Raw genomic sequence first — 17112 nt, 5'->3', positions numbered from 1 at the left:
ATTGTATATGTGCTTTTGTTTCTGGCTAACTTTGCTCAAGATAACATCCTCAAGGTTCATACATGTTGTTATAAGTTCCTTGATTTTGTTCTGTCTTATAGCTGCGTAATATTCCATCATGTGTAGACACCTAGTTTGTTTATCCACTCTTCTGTTGATGGACAATTGGGCTGTTTCCATCTCTTAGCAATCGTGACTAATGTTGCTACAAACATTGGTTTACAAATGTCTGTTCATGCCTTACCTTTCAGTTCTTCTGAGTATACACCTAGTAATGGACTTGCTGGATCATATGGCAATTCTATACTTAGCTTCCTGAGGAACCACCACACTGCTTTCCAGAGTGGCTGCACAATTCTACATTCCCACCAACAGTGATTAAGTGTGCCTTTTTCTCCACATCCTCTCCAGCACTTGTAATTTTCTGGTATTTTTGATAATGGCCATTCTAGTAGGTGTAAAAAGATATATCATTGTGGTGTTGATTTGCATTGCCCTAATAGCCAGTAAAGTTGAGCATATCTGTTCATATGTTTTTGAGCCATTTGTATTTCCTATTCAGAAAAGTGTCTATCCATGTTTATTGCCATTTTCTTAAATTGGGTTGTTTGCCTTTAGGTTGTTGAGTTGTAGGATCTCTTTATATATTCTGGATATTAAACCTTTAACTGATATGTGGTTTCCAAATATTGTCTCCCATTGCATAGGCTGCCTTTTTACTTTTCTGACAGAGTACTTTAACATACAAAAGTGTTTAATTTTGAGGAAATCCCATTTATCTCTTTCTTCTTTGATTGCTTGTGCTTTGGGTGTAAGGTCTAGTAAACTACCTCCAATCATAAGATCTTTAAAAAATTGCCCTACATTTTCTTCTAAGAGTTTTATGGTCTTAGCACTAATGTTTAGGTCTCTGATCCATTTCAAGTTAATTTTTGTTAAGATGTGAGATAGGAGTCCTCTTTCATTGTTTTGGATATGGATATCCAGTTCTCCAAACACCATTTATTGAAGAGGCTGCTCTGTCCCAGTTGCTTTGGCTTGACTGCCTTATCAAAGATCAACTGTCCATGGATGAGAGGTTCTATATGCGAACACTCCATTTGATTCCACTGGTCAGTATTTCTATCTTTATACCAGTACCATGCTGTTTTGACCACTGTAGCTTTGTAGTATGTTTTAAAGTCAGGTAGTATGAGAAATCCCAATTTGTTCCTCTTTCTCAATATATTTTTGGCTATTTGGGGCAACTTGCCCTTCCAAATAAATTTGGTTATTGGTTTTTCTATTTCTGCAAAGTAAGTTACTGGAATTTCAATTGATATTGCATTGGATCTACATATCAGTTTAGATAGAATTGACATCTTAACTATATGTAGTCTTCCAATCCATGAACATGGTACATTCTTCCATTTTGTTTAAGTCTTATTTGATGTATTTTAGCAGTTTCTTGTATTCTGTGTATTCTGTGCATAGGTCTTTTGTGACCTTGGTTAAGTTTATTCCTAAATACTTGATTATTTTGATAGCTATTGTAAATGGATTTTTCTTTCTTGTTTTCCTCCTCCTGTTGCTCATTACTTGTGTACAGGAACACTTGATATTTGCTTGTTGATCTTATAGCTTGCCAATTTTTTGTAATCATTGATTAGCTCTAGTAGCTTTGCTGTAGATTTTACTGGATTTTCTATGTATAGGATCATGTCATCTGCAGTGAAAAGTTTATTTCTTCCTCTAAAAGTTGGATGCCTTTTATTACTTTCCTTACCTAATTGCTCTAGCTACAACTGCCAGCACAATGTTGAATAACAATGGTGACAGTGGACATCCCTGTCTTGTTTCATATCTCAGAGGGAAAGCTTTCAGTCTTTCCCCATTGAAAATGATATTAGCTGTGGTTTTTTCACATATTGCCATTATCATATTGAGAAAGTTCTCTTCTATTCTTATCCTTTGAAGTGTTTTCATTAAGAAAGGATGTTGAATTTTGTCAAATGCCTTTTCAGCATCAATCAAGATGATCATGTGGTTTTTCTGCTTTGATTTATTGATGTGGTGTATTGCACTAATTGATTTTCTTATGTTGAATCAACCTTGCATACCTGGAATAAATTCCACCTGGTCATGGTGTTTAACTCATTAAAGAAATTGGCCTATAATTTTCTTTCTTTCTTTTTTTTTTTTTTTGGTAGTATCTTGTCTGACTTTGGTGTTGGGGTGATGTTGGCTTCATAGAATGAGTTAGGTAGCTTTCCTTCCTCTTCAATTTTTTTTGAAGAGTTTGAGCAGGATTGGAACTAATTCTTTCTTGAATGCTTGGTAGAAGTCACATGTGAAGCCATCTGGTCCTAGACTTTTCTTTTTTGGGAGTGTTTTGATGACTGACTCAATTTTTTTACTTGTGATTGGTTTGTTGAGGTCGTCTATTTCTTCTTGAGTCAATGTTGGTAGTTTATGCTTTTCTAGGAAGTTGCCCATTTCATCTAAGCTGTCTAGTTTATTAATACATAGTTGCTCATAGTATCTTCTCAGAATTCTCTATTTCTCTTTGACACTGGACAGTCTGATCAGTGTCTTGGAGCAGGGCTATTGAGATCTAGTCTGTTTTGGGCATGCACTTCTTGAATCTGTAATTTTCTGTTTTTCATAAAAGTTGGGAAATTTTCAGTGACTATTTCTTCTATTATTGTTTCTGCCCCCTTTCCCTTCTCTTCTCCATCTGGGACATACATAACATGCATATTCATGCACTTCATGTTGTCCTTCATTTCCCTAAGACCCTGCTCATATTTTTCCTTCTTTTCCCCTATCTGTTCTTTTGTGCATATGATTTCAAATGTCCTGTCTTCCAGTTCACTGATACTTTCTTCTGCCTCTTTGAATCTACTGTTGCATTTCTCCATTGTATTTTTCATCTTTATTGTGCCTTTCATTCCCATAAATTCTGCCATTTGTTTTTTTAAGTTTATAAATTCTTCTTTATGGTCATCCAGTGTCTTCTTTATATCTTTCATCTCTTTTGCCACATTTTCCTTCAGCTCATTGATTTGATTCAGGAGATTTTTTGAATATCTTTAATTCATTGTTTCAATTCCTCTATCTTGGTTGAAGTGTTAGTGTGTTCCCTTGGCTGGTCCATTTTTCATGTTTCCTAGTATGGCTTGCTATTTTTAGCTGTCTAGGCATCTGATTTTCCTTATTGGTTTATTCTGGAGGTTGTTTTCACTCTTTTCCCTAGGGTTTCTTGTTGGTTGGCTTTGTTCTTTATCTGTTCTTTGGCATTCAGTTCAACTTATTCTAGACCTCTAACATAGCTTCTGTTTAGTTGATCAGAATTTCTGACCTCTTATTTTTCTGGTTCTTGCCCTGCCTTTATGTACCTTTTTGTGAGAGTGTCTCCCCAGATATGATCGACCCCAATCAGATTTTCTCAGTCCAGACAGGCCAGGTCTCAGGAGGAGGGTATGGAATTTCCCTGAGAATAAGAACCCACAGGTTGTCAGACCCTCCTGTGAAGCCTCTAGACTCTGTGCTTTTCCAATCCTGTCCAGCAGGTGGTGCTAGTCAGCCCACAGCTCCCCACCAGTGTAAAGAGGTGCCATGGGTGCCTTTAATTCTCTGCAGACCCTATCCCCGCTAGGGGCATGGATGACTTAGGCTGGTTTCTGATTTCCAGCCCCTAGGGTCTAGGTTCTTTGAAGGAGGACTGCCACTTGAGATGGGCCCTGTTCCACCTTTTCTTGGGGTAGCTATGCCCTTTAGGGAATTTCCTCCCCCACTAGACTCATTTCTTTGTCTCTCAGACCTATCTTAACTCCACCCTTGCCTGGGTCCAGCTGCCAATTGCAGATATCTGAGGCTTTCTGTAATGAGCTTTTTAGAATAGTTATTTTTAAAGAAAAAAAAAAAAAAAAGTCCCTTTTCAAAGCCTTTCCTCAGCCCCAAAGTTTTGTCAGTTCCATTAAACTATTTAAAGATAAGCCCTTTAGGCTATAATCTCTTTCATCTGAATAGTTACTTTCAGTCAACTTTTACTCCACCCTCGCCTGGGGCAATGCAGAAGCAGGAGCTCTGATGGGCTATTGAAAATTAAGAAGATACAGAGTAGGAGACCAAGAAATGGAAAGAAGAAGGAAGTGGAAGAGGAGAATGAGAAGGAAAAGGGGAAGAAGAAGAAGAAGAAAGAGAAGAAAAACCCTTTCAGAGCTGGACTCCAACTCCCCAGACTTGCAAACAAGAGCCCAAATTGGTACCCATTTCTACGTGCCCCCTTTTCTTGGAGTCCAGTATTCTGAACACCTCCAATTCTAAGTCTCTCTTTTCTTTGGATGTTGTTGTTAGTCCCACCTCCTCTCTGCCAGACCAATTCCTCATGGTGCCTTTCATGCCTGCTCTTGGTTTATCTGTGCTTGGAGCTTTTATTCAGCAGTCCACATTTGTTAATTAATACTGCAATTGTTGCCAGGTTGAGCCCCCCTTCTTGCTCACAGCACAGACTGTTTCTTTTTCCCTCAGGGATCCAGCTCCAAGACAGTCTGCCATGCCTGAGGTGGAGGTGTGCTAGCCCCCTGGACAAGGAAACTTACAGGTCTTTGCTGTGATCTCAGCCATTCCACCCACTCCAGACTGGTGTATGATGCTTAACCAGTCACAGATGTCTCCAAATGGCTGTTCCATACAGTTCCTGGCTATTTACCAGCTGCTCTGGATTAACTAAATTCCATACCTCACCACTCTGCCATCTTGCCCTGCCCTCCTCCAGCTCATTCCTTTTTATCGCTGAGTAGTATTCCATCATCTGGATACACCACAGTTTGTTTGTCCATTCCCCAGTTGTTGGTCATGTTGGTATCTTATGCCTCCTGTCATCCAGCAGGGGGTGGGTCCCTGTAGTGGGGCTGGCTTGGGAATCTTCCCCCCTCACCTCCCAGGGTCTGGAAGGGTTAGAGGCAACCACCTCTAACCACCTCTGCCCAGAAGGATAGGCTGGGAGCTGAGGCTTGAGGAAGCTATGGGTGGCCACTCCCCATTTTCTGGTCTGTGGCCAGTGCGGTCTGGACCCTGTCAGTTTCCGGCCCTGCTGGAGTGGAGGTGGCTGAAGTGGAGGGTGGTGGTGGTTGGGACTTGCCAGAGTTCTGTCCAAGAAAGATTTAATTTGAGGATGACGATGCTTTTCTTTCCTTATTCTAAATAAATACTTTGAACAACCACCACAAAAAGTTTCCAGTTTTTAACTGTTACAAATAAAGCTGCTAAAGTATATATATCACCCAAATCAGGTTTGATTTTAGACTATATCTTTACTTGTATATTTTGCTGGAAAATACAGATTTTTTTTTACATTTTTATCCATGCTTTCTTGCATTATTGTCCAGTAAATTTGTTTTATCTTTATAAACAATTCCACAATTTGAATAATTCCCTGAGCTTCTGCTTGTCTGAAAAGTAACTTTTTTCCTCCTTTTCTCTTAAAAGGTTTTTCTTAAGTACAATTTTAGCTTAATATTTATTTTTTGCAACAATTTGAAGATATCATTTTTTTTTCATCTAGACTTCAATGTTGATATTGATTAATTAACTATCAGATTCTCACTTCTATGTAGGCAATCAGTCTTCTTCCTTCTAGCTGCTTTTAAAAAAATTCTTGACTTTGATCATATGCAGTTTCACTTTAATCTATTTAGGTGTGACTTTCCCTTTACATATACTCTTTGGGGATTCATTGGACTACTAGAATCTCAAAAATTGTAAAATTTCTATTTCATTATTTTTTAAAATATTGTCTTTCCACTCTTCTCTCTATTATTTTCTTTGGAACTTCTAATTTTATGTCCCATGTTTTTTAACTTTTCTTTTATATTTCAAACCTAATGATCTTTCTGCTGCATTTTGGGTAATTTTTTCAGGCAAAATTTCAGATCTCATTTCTTATTGCTCTTTTCACTGATGTCTTATCTCCTGTTTAACTCACTTAGTAAAGTCAATTATTTTTCATTTTTCATTCTAGAATTTCTCTTATATGTGTGTGTTTAATCTTTTACTCTTCCTATATATTTCTGATAGTCTTTTGTTTTTAATCATTTATTTTGTACACTTTTATTTTTTAAATGCATTAAGTATACTTATATTCTCTACTTTATAATTTCAAATGCTTATTCTTCCCAGGCTTGCCTTTGGTTCCTCTTATTCACGCTGGCTTTTTTCCACAAATATTTTTTGACTTTTCTGACTCTTAATTCATGCTCTGTGAAACATTATCAGTGAGAATTCTTTGAGCGTTCATTTAAAAGTTCATGTCTCTGGGAGGATTTCAGTTAGTTTTGGCCAGCTACCCAGAACTACCAACTCATGACTACTTTAAACAAAGCTCTAGACTCAGATTTTTATGAATCACATAGGCAGAGGGACTACTGGGTCTAAACTCAGGGAGATATGGGTTTGTGTTTACAAATTCTTAGGAATAACATTTCCCCTTCTACCTAGATTAAGAAAAATATAAGCAAAATCCTTATTACCATCCTCTCCAGTGGCTCTAATGAGGGTATCCTATTTTACAGGTCCCAGATTTGCATAGGATTCTGGATCTCAGTTACCACTTTGCAGAGGCCCTAAGCTCTGCTCCTGTCCCCTGTATGTGATCTGCCCAATCTGATGCTCTGGCTGCCAGGGGTCAATAGTTGTCCTCAAGGTAGCAGCTGGTTCAGTTGACACAATTAACTCTCTGGAGTCCTGCTTTCTCTCAATTTTTGACACATGACTTTTCCTTACTATATTGTCAGCACAGTCATTCTTTTAAAAATGCATATGCAATTTAATCTAATATTTTTAGATAGTGTGTACTAAAAGGGTTTTTTAAAGGTATCCAGTTCATTAGGCTGTCAGGAATGAAACTGCAATATAACAATTTATTTTAGATATTTCTATTGTTATTTAAGACAAGTTAAATACTCAACACACAAAGGACACAATTTTTAGCTCTATGTAGCATAGTTTATTTCCTTGACTGATTTGAAGCTAAATCTTTAGGGATGCAGAATTATCTTTTCTCCTGTGAATGAATCTTGCCAGTGACTACCAAGGTTTACTGAAGGACAAACTCTATGATTGAAGTAGCTTGTCAAAGAGCCTCACATTACCATAAAGACGATGTGGAGAACACAATGTTACACTAGTGAGAATGTTTATGTACTTATGTACGGACACACAAACATATAAATATAATTATGTAATAATATGTATATTGTAATACGTACACTTTGTATACATCCATATGTGTGTAATTATACTTAGAATTCTGCCCAATAAAATACAGAAACTTTAATTTCATCCTAGTTACTAGAATAGAGTGAAGCAAACTTGCAAGAAATGCATTTTGATTCAATATCTGTGAGTGATATCCAGATCATTACTTTTCATCAGGACTTTTCTATCACTTTATGTTTAATAGCTTTCTCATTAATAAAAATCTGTTAATGGTTCCTAAGTCGAGTCTGATGAAGAATGATAATTTTACTGCAGTTTACTGATAATATTGTATCCTTGCAACAAACCAGCAGATTGGAGAGAGAATGCACATCTAACAATCCCAGTTCAAACACTACCTATTGCTACTGACAGACTTTGTTTCTTCCAGGAGATAGTAACCACCAGCTGGAAGCGACAGTTTGTGAACTAACACTGACATTTGTGTTGGCATCATAGCAGTATTGACGGCTCAGGAAACATATACAATCAGATTATGATGGACCCAGTGATTTTGGAGGTAAAAAAGGAAAACAATATACATATTAGAAACGAAGTTGTGCATCCTTCATGACTATAGACTAAAATGATTTTAAAAATAACTTCAGAACTTGGGGTCTCTTTCAAGAAATGCCTATTTTATACCAAACATATGACATCTGTCTGCAAGGAGAAAAAGGATTGTAGAGAACAGAGGCTGGTTTTTCAATTACATAGCTGGTCATCCATACACATTTTCTAACATATTTTCCACTGTGGCAGAAAACTGCAAGAGAAAGCTACAAAGAAATAAAGCAAAAAAAAAAAAAAAAAAATCTTTTTCTGAATGAAGTAAAATATGAATGTAAAATATTACAGCATAGGGAAAAGGATTAATGTTACATCTTTATTATATGTCTTTTTCCAGCCTCTCAACAGACTCTTCTTTTCTTCAGATCTTCTTTACATTCCAGGAACATGAGTTTGTGAGGAGTATAAATTGTCGTATTTCAACATAGTCACCCAAAATGATTAAATCTTCATAAAAGTGACACTTGAAGGCAATTACACACATATACTTACATACATATTTACATATATACATATATACATGTATATACATATATACATACATATGTACATATATATATAATGCTTCTGGTGAATATTATTAGATGGAAGAAAAACAGGTTAGCATTTCTGTCTCTATTCTAATGACTTTATCTTTTAAAAATCATTAATTTGACCAGGTACTTACTGCTCCAGTTCCAGGACAGTTTGGAGACTGGCATTCACCACTCATCCGATTTGGAACTAAGACATCTTCCCAGCAAGATGGACCCTTTGGGAAAAACAAAAACAAAAACAAAAACTTAGGTGTTCAAATTACACCCTCGATTATATTTTCTGAAATCTATCTATTTATATTGTAAAGTGGTAATAAAGTAAATATGAAGTTCAGTAGCTTTCATGGTGTTGTCCAGAGATCCTGGGGGTCCGCAAGACCCTTTGGGAGATACACTAGGTCAAAACTGTTTTCATAAAAGTACCGAGATGATACTTGACATGTTTCCCCAAATCTGCTCCATTTTCTCCTCCCACTCTTCCTTCAGGTTCCTGTTTAACTGTTGCCTTATCAGAAAGGCCTTCCCTGGCCTTGCTCTACTTCCCCCCACACCCCCTAACAGGTTTCCTTCTCATCACGGCTCTGAGCTCCCCTGACAGTGAGCGACACAGGGAGGAGTGGTGGGTGTGTGTCTTCCCCCACTGAAATGTGAGTCCACAAGCGCAGAGGCTGGGTCTGTTTTGTTCCCTGCAGTGTCCCAGCACCGAGACAGGGGCCTGACATATGGGAGGTGCTCAAAAAACATCTGTTGCATAATAAGTGAAAGAATGAATGAACTGACAATGAAGAAACACAACTGTAAATACCTATGAAACATTCAACTCAGATAGGGGCCGGGGAATTCTTCAGGGTTTTGGGGACTGCTGCTGATTTGGGCTTGTCCTACTGTGCCTATTTGGTATATACATTACACTGCACAATAAGGAAATAGCAAGAAATTGTGGAACTGTAACCCATAACATTCTTTGAAATTTGCTCTCTAACCACTTGTTAAATCATACTTTCAATGTTATCACTTTTCTGTATATGTTTATTTCACAATAAAAAAGTAAAAAAAAAATAACAAGATAAAGCAAACACTCAAAAAAAGAAAAACCCATTCAACTCCCCTAGTAGTCAAAGAAATAAAAAATTAAATAACAGCAAGAGTCATTTTGACTACTTCAATTAGAGTATTCAAAATGAAATATCAATGTCAATTAATTAATTAATTACTTTTGGAAAACAATCCAGTAATCTGTATCAGAAGCCTTAAACTGGTTTATACTTTTTGACTACATTTCTAGAAATCTATACTGGGACAAAAAATACTAAGGACAGAAAGAGCCTTATATTTATGATTGCAGATGTTCTGTACACAGTAATGAGAAACTGGAAGCAGCCTAAATACACAAAGATAACTACATAAACATCCCCTGCTCCATAAAATAGTATAGCACACATAAATTTATGTTTCTTATTCACTCACAATACACATCATGAAAAGGAATAAATATTTGGATTAAAGCAGGATTATAACTATTTAAGAAATACAAAAGGGAAAAAAAACAGAAGGAATTAACAGATGTAATCTGTATCTCTTTGGGTAATAGCTTTCTCCCTATGAATAGACAAACTTTATTATTTAAAAATTTAAATAATTTTCTTAAGTTTAATCCAATTTCAGTTGATGACTTTAAATGAAAATACTCACGCAAATTACATTCATTAAGATTCCTCCAGGGGCAGAAGTTCAACTAGCTGAGGCCCACCTGGGGGGACCGCCTGTTACAGCAGTGGCAGATCACACATTTATCTCCTCTCCCTCCTGAGATATTATTACAATTACATTTAAAAATTAGCCATGTTAAGTCCATAACACGAATGAGAAAAGAAAAGGAAGTGTTGGTCGAGAGGAGGTTTTGGTAATTTTCTGGCGATCTGAACAGGCTGTGGCAGAGCTGGAGCAAAAAGAGGCCGAATCTGAAACAAAGCCGGTTAGGAGGGAGGGCAGAATGAGACCTAGATGGCAACTAGGGAAAATGTTAAATTTTCATAAACAGAAGGTCGAAAAATTTTTCAGGGAGAAAGGACAGGTCATCTACTTAGAAAAAAATCAGAACAGAATTTAGAAATTGTGGCAATGTCTTCAAAGACCAGAAGGAAAGATTTTCAATGTTGAATCCTTTATCTAACCTAAGTGGGTAGATGGTAGAAAGTCACTTTGGGATATGCAAAGAGTAGGAAAGTTTAATTATATGCCTGTGAGGTCTGGGAGATCAGGAGAAGATCAGACAACTGAAAGTAAAGCCAAGACTGGACTAGCCCGATTCACTCTCAGGATGCAATTCGGGAGAGAGCCACGTGAGAACTTAGTTATCTACGCTGCTGTATTAGGGAAGGATGGAGACAGAGGAAGGCAGTGTTGATGTCTGCAGGCGAGGAGCAGATCCCAGCTGATGTGTTATGAGGGCCAGTGGACAAGACAGGAGGAGGATGAAGGTTAGGACAAAGAGGGTGTAGCTGGTGGTAATTTTACTACCTACAAATGTCAACTGGACTGGGCAAGTGGTTTCAGATGCCAGAGCCAAACCAGTCATCACAATCAGCAACTGGACTATCTCCACCTCCAGGAGCCAGAGCAGAATAGCCCAGGCACCTGGCAGCAGAAACCAGTAAACTCGCAGAAGGCTCCACAAGGATCTAAAGTCACCTACTCTCTAACCACTCCTACAGGTTACACAAGTGCTCTCAATCTCTCCCTCCCTTCATTGCCCTCCTTCACCAACACACACACACACACACACACACACACACACACACACAATTTTAGAGAAAAGCAAGAAAGCAAAAATAGGGCAGAGGAAATCTGGAAAACGGTGTTTCTTCCTGATCTCCTACAGCACACTTCAACCCTCTTACAAGGACCCAGAAGGTACATATCACTATTTTTAAAAAAATCTCTGCTTCCTCTGTAGGTTGTGGTTTGTTCTATTCTTACGGACACTATGAAGCATAAACCTCTCATTTCAAGCCAACTAGGAAGCCTTTAGTCAAACTTGTGGCCCACCTTTAGCAAGTATATACAGCTCATAAACCTAATTTATAAGGTTTACTAATATTACCCCTGGCTTCATATTATTATCCTTTGAACCTCATCTAATTTAACTTTTTCTTTATTTGTATTCCAAATAGATCCCTGCAAGCTTGTCAAATCACTTTGAAATGAGGAAGGGTATAATTAAACAATTACAGAGGCCTTTTGATTTCTCCTTGCTTAGCTCTCCAAAACTGCCAGCTTCCAACAGGAGCAGCTTCTCACAACTCCTCCCATCCAGGGACAGGTAGTGATCTGTCTGCAAGGCACAAATTGGGCTTTGTCTGGATGACTGGGGGGAGCAAAGGCTCACAAATTGTGGCTGGCGGACATTTACAATGAAATTCAGCACGATTAAGGCTCTGAAAAGTCCCCAGGTTTAAGAAAAATCCATTTAACTGTGGTTTGCCATTAAATGAATAAGATATGACTCCTTCCCTTCTGCTGTCGCATGGAGCAGTTTCTTCCGAGCTCTGATCTACTCACAGCACATGTAATGGTAAAGAAAGCATAACACTGGGAGCAGCCGAAAGAAGGAACAATAACAATCGAATACAGAAATTAAGATCCCATTTACATTTCAATTTTCAAAGTAAGATTTCGAGCCACAAAATTGAGGACTGATGCGGTCGCAGTTGATTCGTCTGGGGGGGGGTGGCGGCCGGTTGCTAAATCCTAGGCTCCCAGGATTGCTCGGAGGGTACCAGCGGCGGGGGCTCTTTCCCGGAGGCGAGGGCGAGGCGGGGGACTTGGCCAGGTCCCCGGCGGGGTGGCGTGCAAAGTATGGAGGGCGGCGAGAAAGGAACAGGCGGGACACGGTTCTTTTAGGGTGAAGAAGCCAAGAGAGTTTATTAGGGGAGAGTACAAGCTTATATCGGGCGGTTAGAGGGCGGGGTAGCTGTAGAGGTTAAAGGCTTGGATTGGTTCTGAGAGGGCGAGGAGGTTGATTGAAAAGGGGCGAGAGTTGCTCCGGTAACGGTGTCTGGCAACAATGTATGCGCACTGGTGGTGATGGGAGTTGCACTGGCAACGGGGAGTGTCCGGGCAAGATAAGGGGGTGGGGAAAAGGCGGTTCCCTCCGGCAAGCCTCCCCTAACAGTGTTATTTTGGGTGAGGAAATGGGGCCTGCCTCCGGCCTCACTTTCCCAGGCCCGGGGGGCTGCGGAGGGCGCTGTCGCCCGTGCCCACCACCCTCCCCAGGGGCTGATCAGGTCCCCCAGCCCAGGCCCGCCAAGTTGAAGCACGTAATCAGTGTCCCGCAGACTGAATCAAACTTTCTGTGCATATTGCAGATATTTATTTTTCATACCTTGAGTTTCCAGAGTCCAAATAGCAACTAAAATACTTCTGTGCCAATTCCTATAATCACCATATGAGGCATCACTTTATGTGACAAACCCTTGCATTGTACAGGGAGATTATAGAAAACTCATTCACAATATTAGTCTTTATCTTAAACCATCATACAATGACATAACTAATAAAACTGAAAAGAATTCCTTTGGATATGGGACTTCAAAATAATTAAATACATGTTCTAGTTTATTCATACAGCTTATTTTATTACTATTAAATGCTATTACTATAACTATCCTAAAGATAGAAACAAATATCCAAGTGAATTTATCCCATTACAAATTAGGTTAACTTTGCATCTTTCGAGTATCAGAGAATATAAATTTTCAACTCTGAATCATTGCACACTGTTTCAATAGTTGCATTGTTGAAACACTTATAATTAACAGTTTTTGTATTTCTATAGAAAAGGTCTTCTGAATACAAGATCAAAAAGCACTGCAAATCAAATGGTGACAGAAGGTAGCTCTGGATACAATGTATCAAGTGAAGATCTAAAAAGTTTGCATTTCATCTTTTGAATCTACAGAATTATAGAAAGATGTCTGAAAAACTGTCCGGTAATGCAATGTGAAATATATGTGTCAATAAAGAACCATTTGGGTACTTTTTAGAAAAATTTCTCCAGTTTTACCAATGATAGTTACAACCAAGAAAAACACGAGTTACTTTATTATTTATATCAGGGATGAGCAATTATATGTCTGTTTTTGTACAGTCAGTCCACAAACTAAATATGGTTTCTGCATTCTTAAATAGTTGAAATCAACATACGACACATACAAATTAGTGAAATTCAAATTTCAGTGTCCATAAATATAGTTTCATTGTTACAGTCATGTTCATTCATCTACATATCTTCTATGTCTGCTTTTGTGCTACAGGTGCAGTTTAGCTGATGCAACGCAGACTGCATGGCCTATAAAACCTAAAATATTTACAACCTGCTCCTTTATAGAAAAAAATTGCTGACCATTGATTTAAAGTCAATGAATTTTATCAAATTCATATTGAGAAGTATTTTTAAAAATAAATATTGCAGCAGCATTTTGGTAACCATATAACTACATAATTTGTAGGAGTAGCTGTATCCTGGGTCTCAAGTGAGAGATTATTTCAATTAAAATGTTAGAATGAGCTGTTGCCCTATGAAATCTGAGAAGGGGTTGAGAGAGAGGCAGCAAATGAATCCAGTGATTCATCAAGCTGTTTGAATCCTTAAGACAGTGGGAAATTACAAATAGAGATAACATTTGGGGATTTGCACTGATCAATATTATCTTCAACTGAAAACAATGGAGTAGAATATTATTTTAACATATCTACCCAATAGATACAAATCTGAAATTCAGTAAAATGACCCAAAAATGATCCAACTGAGTAAAAAACAGTGATCAAATATATAAAATAACATGTTCTAAAATTTATTTTTATAATTCTAAAATTAATCCACAAATCATTTGGGCTGACTTTTCATGTCCAATCAAGTAGAAAATTGAAGTAATTAACTGGCTGAATCATATCAAAATGTCACTGACAAGATCCAGAGACATAGTTAGAGGCAAAAGTTTTTTTTTTTAATTATCAAAATAAATTCCATAACATGCTTTTCATACTTGGGCGTATGCATGGTTATGTAAAATAAATTGCAAATCCCATTTTCCAAAATGGTATACAATGCTTTGACATTTACAGCTTTTCAAAAAGGCTATTTAAAATTTAATTTTACTTGAACTATACTTTAAAGAATTTTCTCATCAAAAGTGCTGCATTTAAAATAGTTTCTTGGATGATCCCACAAACATTTAAGTCATACAATTAAACTTAAGGGGCTAAAGTAATTTTGAAAATTACACTTGGGATATGATATAATGACAGTGAAACAGTCTTGAAAACATGCATTTGGAGTCTGGAATCCTCTCTTGATCTTTCCCCCACTCTCTCTCTTTCTATAGCAAAATTCTATAGTAATGGAGCTTTGAAGTTCACAAACCTGTTGAATTGCAATTTCACCAATTACTAGCTATATGCTCTTGAGCAAGTTTCATTTAACCTTCTACTTAGGGTTCTTCATCTGAAAAATGAGGATAAATACCTCCTTCATAGGGTTGTCATGAACATTAAATGATATTATATCTTAAAAAGCTTTGCACAGTAACTGGCACATGGTGATATTGTAAAAAAAAAGACAGTTGTTGCCAGTAGTAGTCCTCAAAAGAGAAATTCCTGATTAGGGCTATTTTTAGGTTGACAGATTAGTAATAAGAGGCCAGTTCCAGGAGACCTGACTGAGCCCAGGGGGATGTTTCATCACCTCCTTTTTCCTCAATTTCTCTATTATCCAACCATTCCCGAAGGATCAGGTCACTTTCAATAGTACGCTGCTTAGAATTCTTTTAAAGCATATATCACTTCTGGTGCTATAGTAGATCTTATTCTACATATCCATCTTTCTCCATATGACATAAAGATCCTATAAATAATAGAAAGAGAAATGTTATATCTTATCATTACTTACTGCTTCTCATAAAGGTAAGCACAGTGCTGTAATTACAACAGAGGCTTAATAAATGTAATCATTAAATAGTAAGCAGAAAAAATAATAAACAAAAAATCCTTTGGACTGAAATATGGATGCACTCAACAAATATTGATTGAGCAGCTCTTCAAGCATGAGAATATGGTTGTGAAATAGATAGAAGAATCCTTTTTTCTTGCAGAGTTTATGGAGTAGCTGCAAATGCCAATGTTAAAAATGAACTGAGCACACCAATTCCAATGGGTACAATCAAAAGTAATAACCATATCAAAACCAGCAATGATGTAAAGTGTCTGAACTCTCACAAGCTGCTGATGCAAATGCAGAATAGGACAGCATATATGGAAATCTATTAGGCTTTTTTAAAAAGGTAAACATACACCTACCAAATGACTCAGCCACTCTGCTCCTGTGTATTTACCCAAGGGGGAAAAGACATGGCCAGGCTGATAATTATATATAAACATTCATAACAGCTTTATTTATAATGGCTCCAAAGTAGAAATAACCCAAATATTTACCAAAATATGAACAGATAAACAAAATGTGGTATAGTCAACCATGGAAATACTACTAATCAATAAAAGATTATTATTATTTATATATGCAACATGAATGATTCTTTAAATTGTGAAGGAAGCTAAATTTTAAATACAGCATACTGCATGGTTCCATGTATATGAAATGAAAACTAATCTACAGTGGGAAAAACAAACCAGGAGCACCTTAGGGCAGGGCGGAGAGAGGGAGGGACCACAGGAAGCACAGGGAACACGTGAGGAGTTATGGACGTGTCCTCTCCGTTGACTGTGGTTGGTAGATTTATGGGGTTATAAACTTGACAGAACTCCTCAAATTATGCTTCTTAAATGGATGCAGTTTATTTTACACAATTTATTCCACAAAGAAGTAAATAAGGAACAACTGTTTGGGGAACTTCCATCACCAGACACACATCGTACACCAGTCTGGAGCAGATGGAAGGCTGAGATTGCAAAGCACAACTGTAAGTAAATCTCCCAATCTGTGGAGGCTGGTGCCCCTCTCCCACTAGCACAGCAAGAGGTTTTGGAGTCACTTCCTTGTGGGAAAAAGAAATAGTCTCTACTAGGAGCAAGGGAAAGTAGCTCAACCAAGCTCCAATTGCAGATTTAATTAACAAATTCAGACTGCTGAATAGAAGCTCTGAGCACAGATAAACTCAGAGAAAACACAAAAGGAACCTAGAGGTTTCCTGGCAGAGAGAAGACAGGGCTAATGGAAAAAAAACACAAACAAAAACAAAACAGAGGCATTTGGAGTTGGCTGAGTGCAGAATACTTGAAAAGGGCTGAGTCTCAAGAAAAAGGCCATACAGAGTCATGTACCAACTCTAGCTCTTGATTGGTGAATCAGGGGGCTGGGGGAACAGCTCTGAAAAGGATTTTTTTTTTTTTTTTTTTTTTTTTTTACTTTTTAGCATGAAGAAAGCAGCAGGCATTTTCAGTTGTCAGCATTGCCCCAGGCAAGCGTAGATTTAAGGAATGTCTGAGAGACAAAGTAACTAGTCAGGTGAAGGACATAATTCCCTGAAGGGCCCATTTTCCCCAAGAAAGCTGGGTTGGGGATGGGGTGGCTATCATTCAGAGAATTCAGACCCCAGGGACTGGAAAACAGATATGGTTTAAGCCCACCCTCTGCCTCAACCTCTGTCTCAACTATGCCCCCGGCAGGAGCAGAGTCAGCTGAGAATTAAAGACACCATTCCACTTTATGCCAGTGGAGAGCTGCAGGCTGACAAGCACTACCTGCTGGGCA

The 17112-nt window shown here is 37.9% G+C and overlaps 1 protein-coding gene across 4 annotated transcripts in view; it reads right to left on the bottom strand.

The window, feature by feature from the left end:
* PRKN (parkin RBR E3 ubiquitin protein ligase) overlaps positions 1-17112 on the bottom strand; it is a 1621201-nt gene that overhangs the window by 842177 nt on the left and 761912 nt on the right. For all 4 annotated transcript variants that reach the window (XM_037817596.1, XM_037817593.1, XM_037817594.1 and 1 more), the window contains exon 5: positions 8477-8560. In XM_037817596.1, the coding sequence (XP_037673524.1) occupies positions 8477-8560 (84 nt within the window). The remainder of the gene's footprint in view (positions 1-8476; positions 8561-17112) is intronic.

The sequence above is a fragment of the Choloepus didactylus genome, chromosome 24, assembly GCF_015220235.1.
Source record: "Choloepus didactylus isolate mChoDid1 chromosome 24, mChoDid1.pri, whole genome shotgun sequence".
NCBI lineage: Eukaryota > Metazoa > Chordata > Mammalia > Pilosa > Megalonychidae > Choloepus > Choloepus didactylus.
This window is presented reverse-complemented; position numbering and strand designations above follow the sequence as displayed.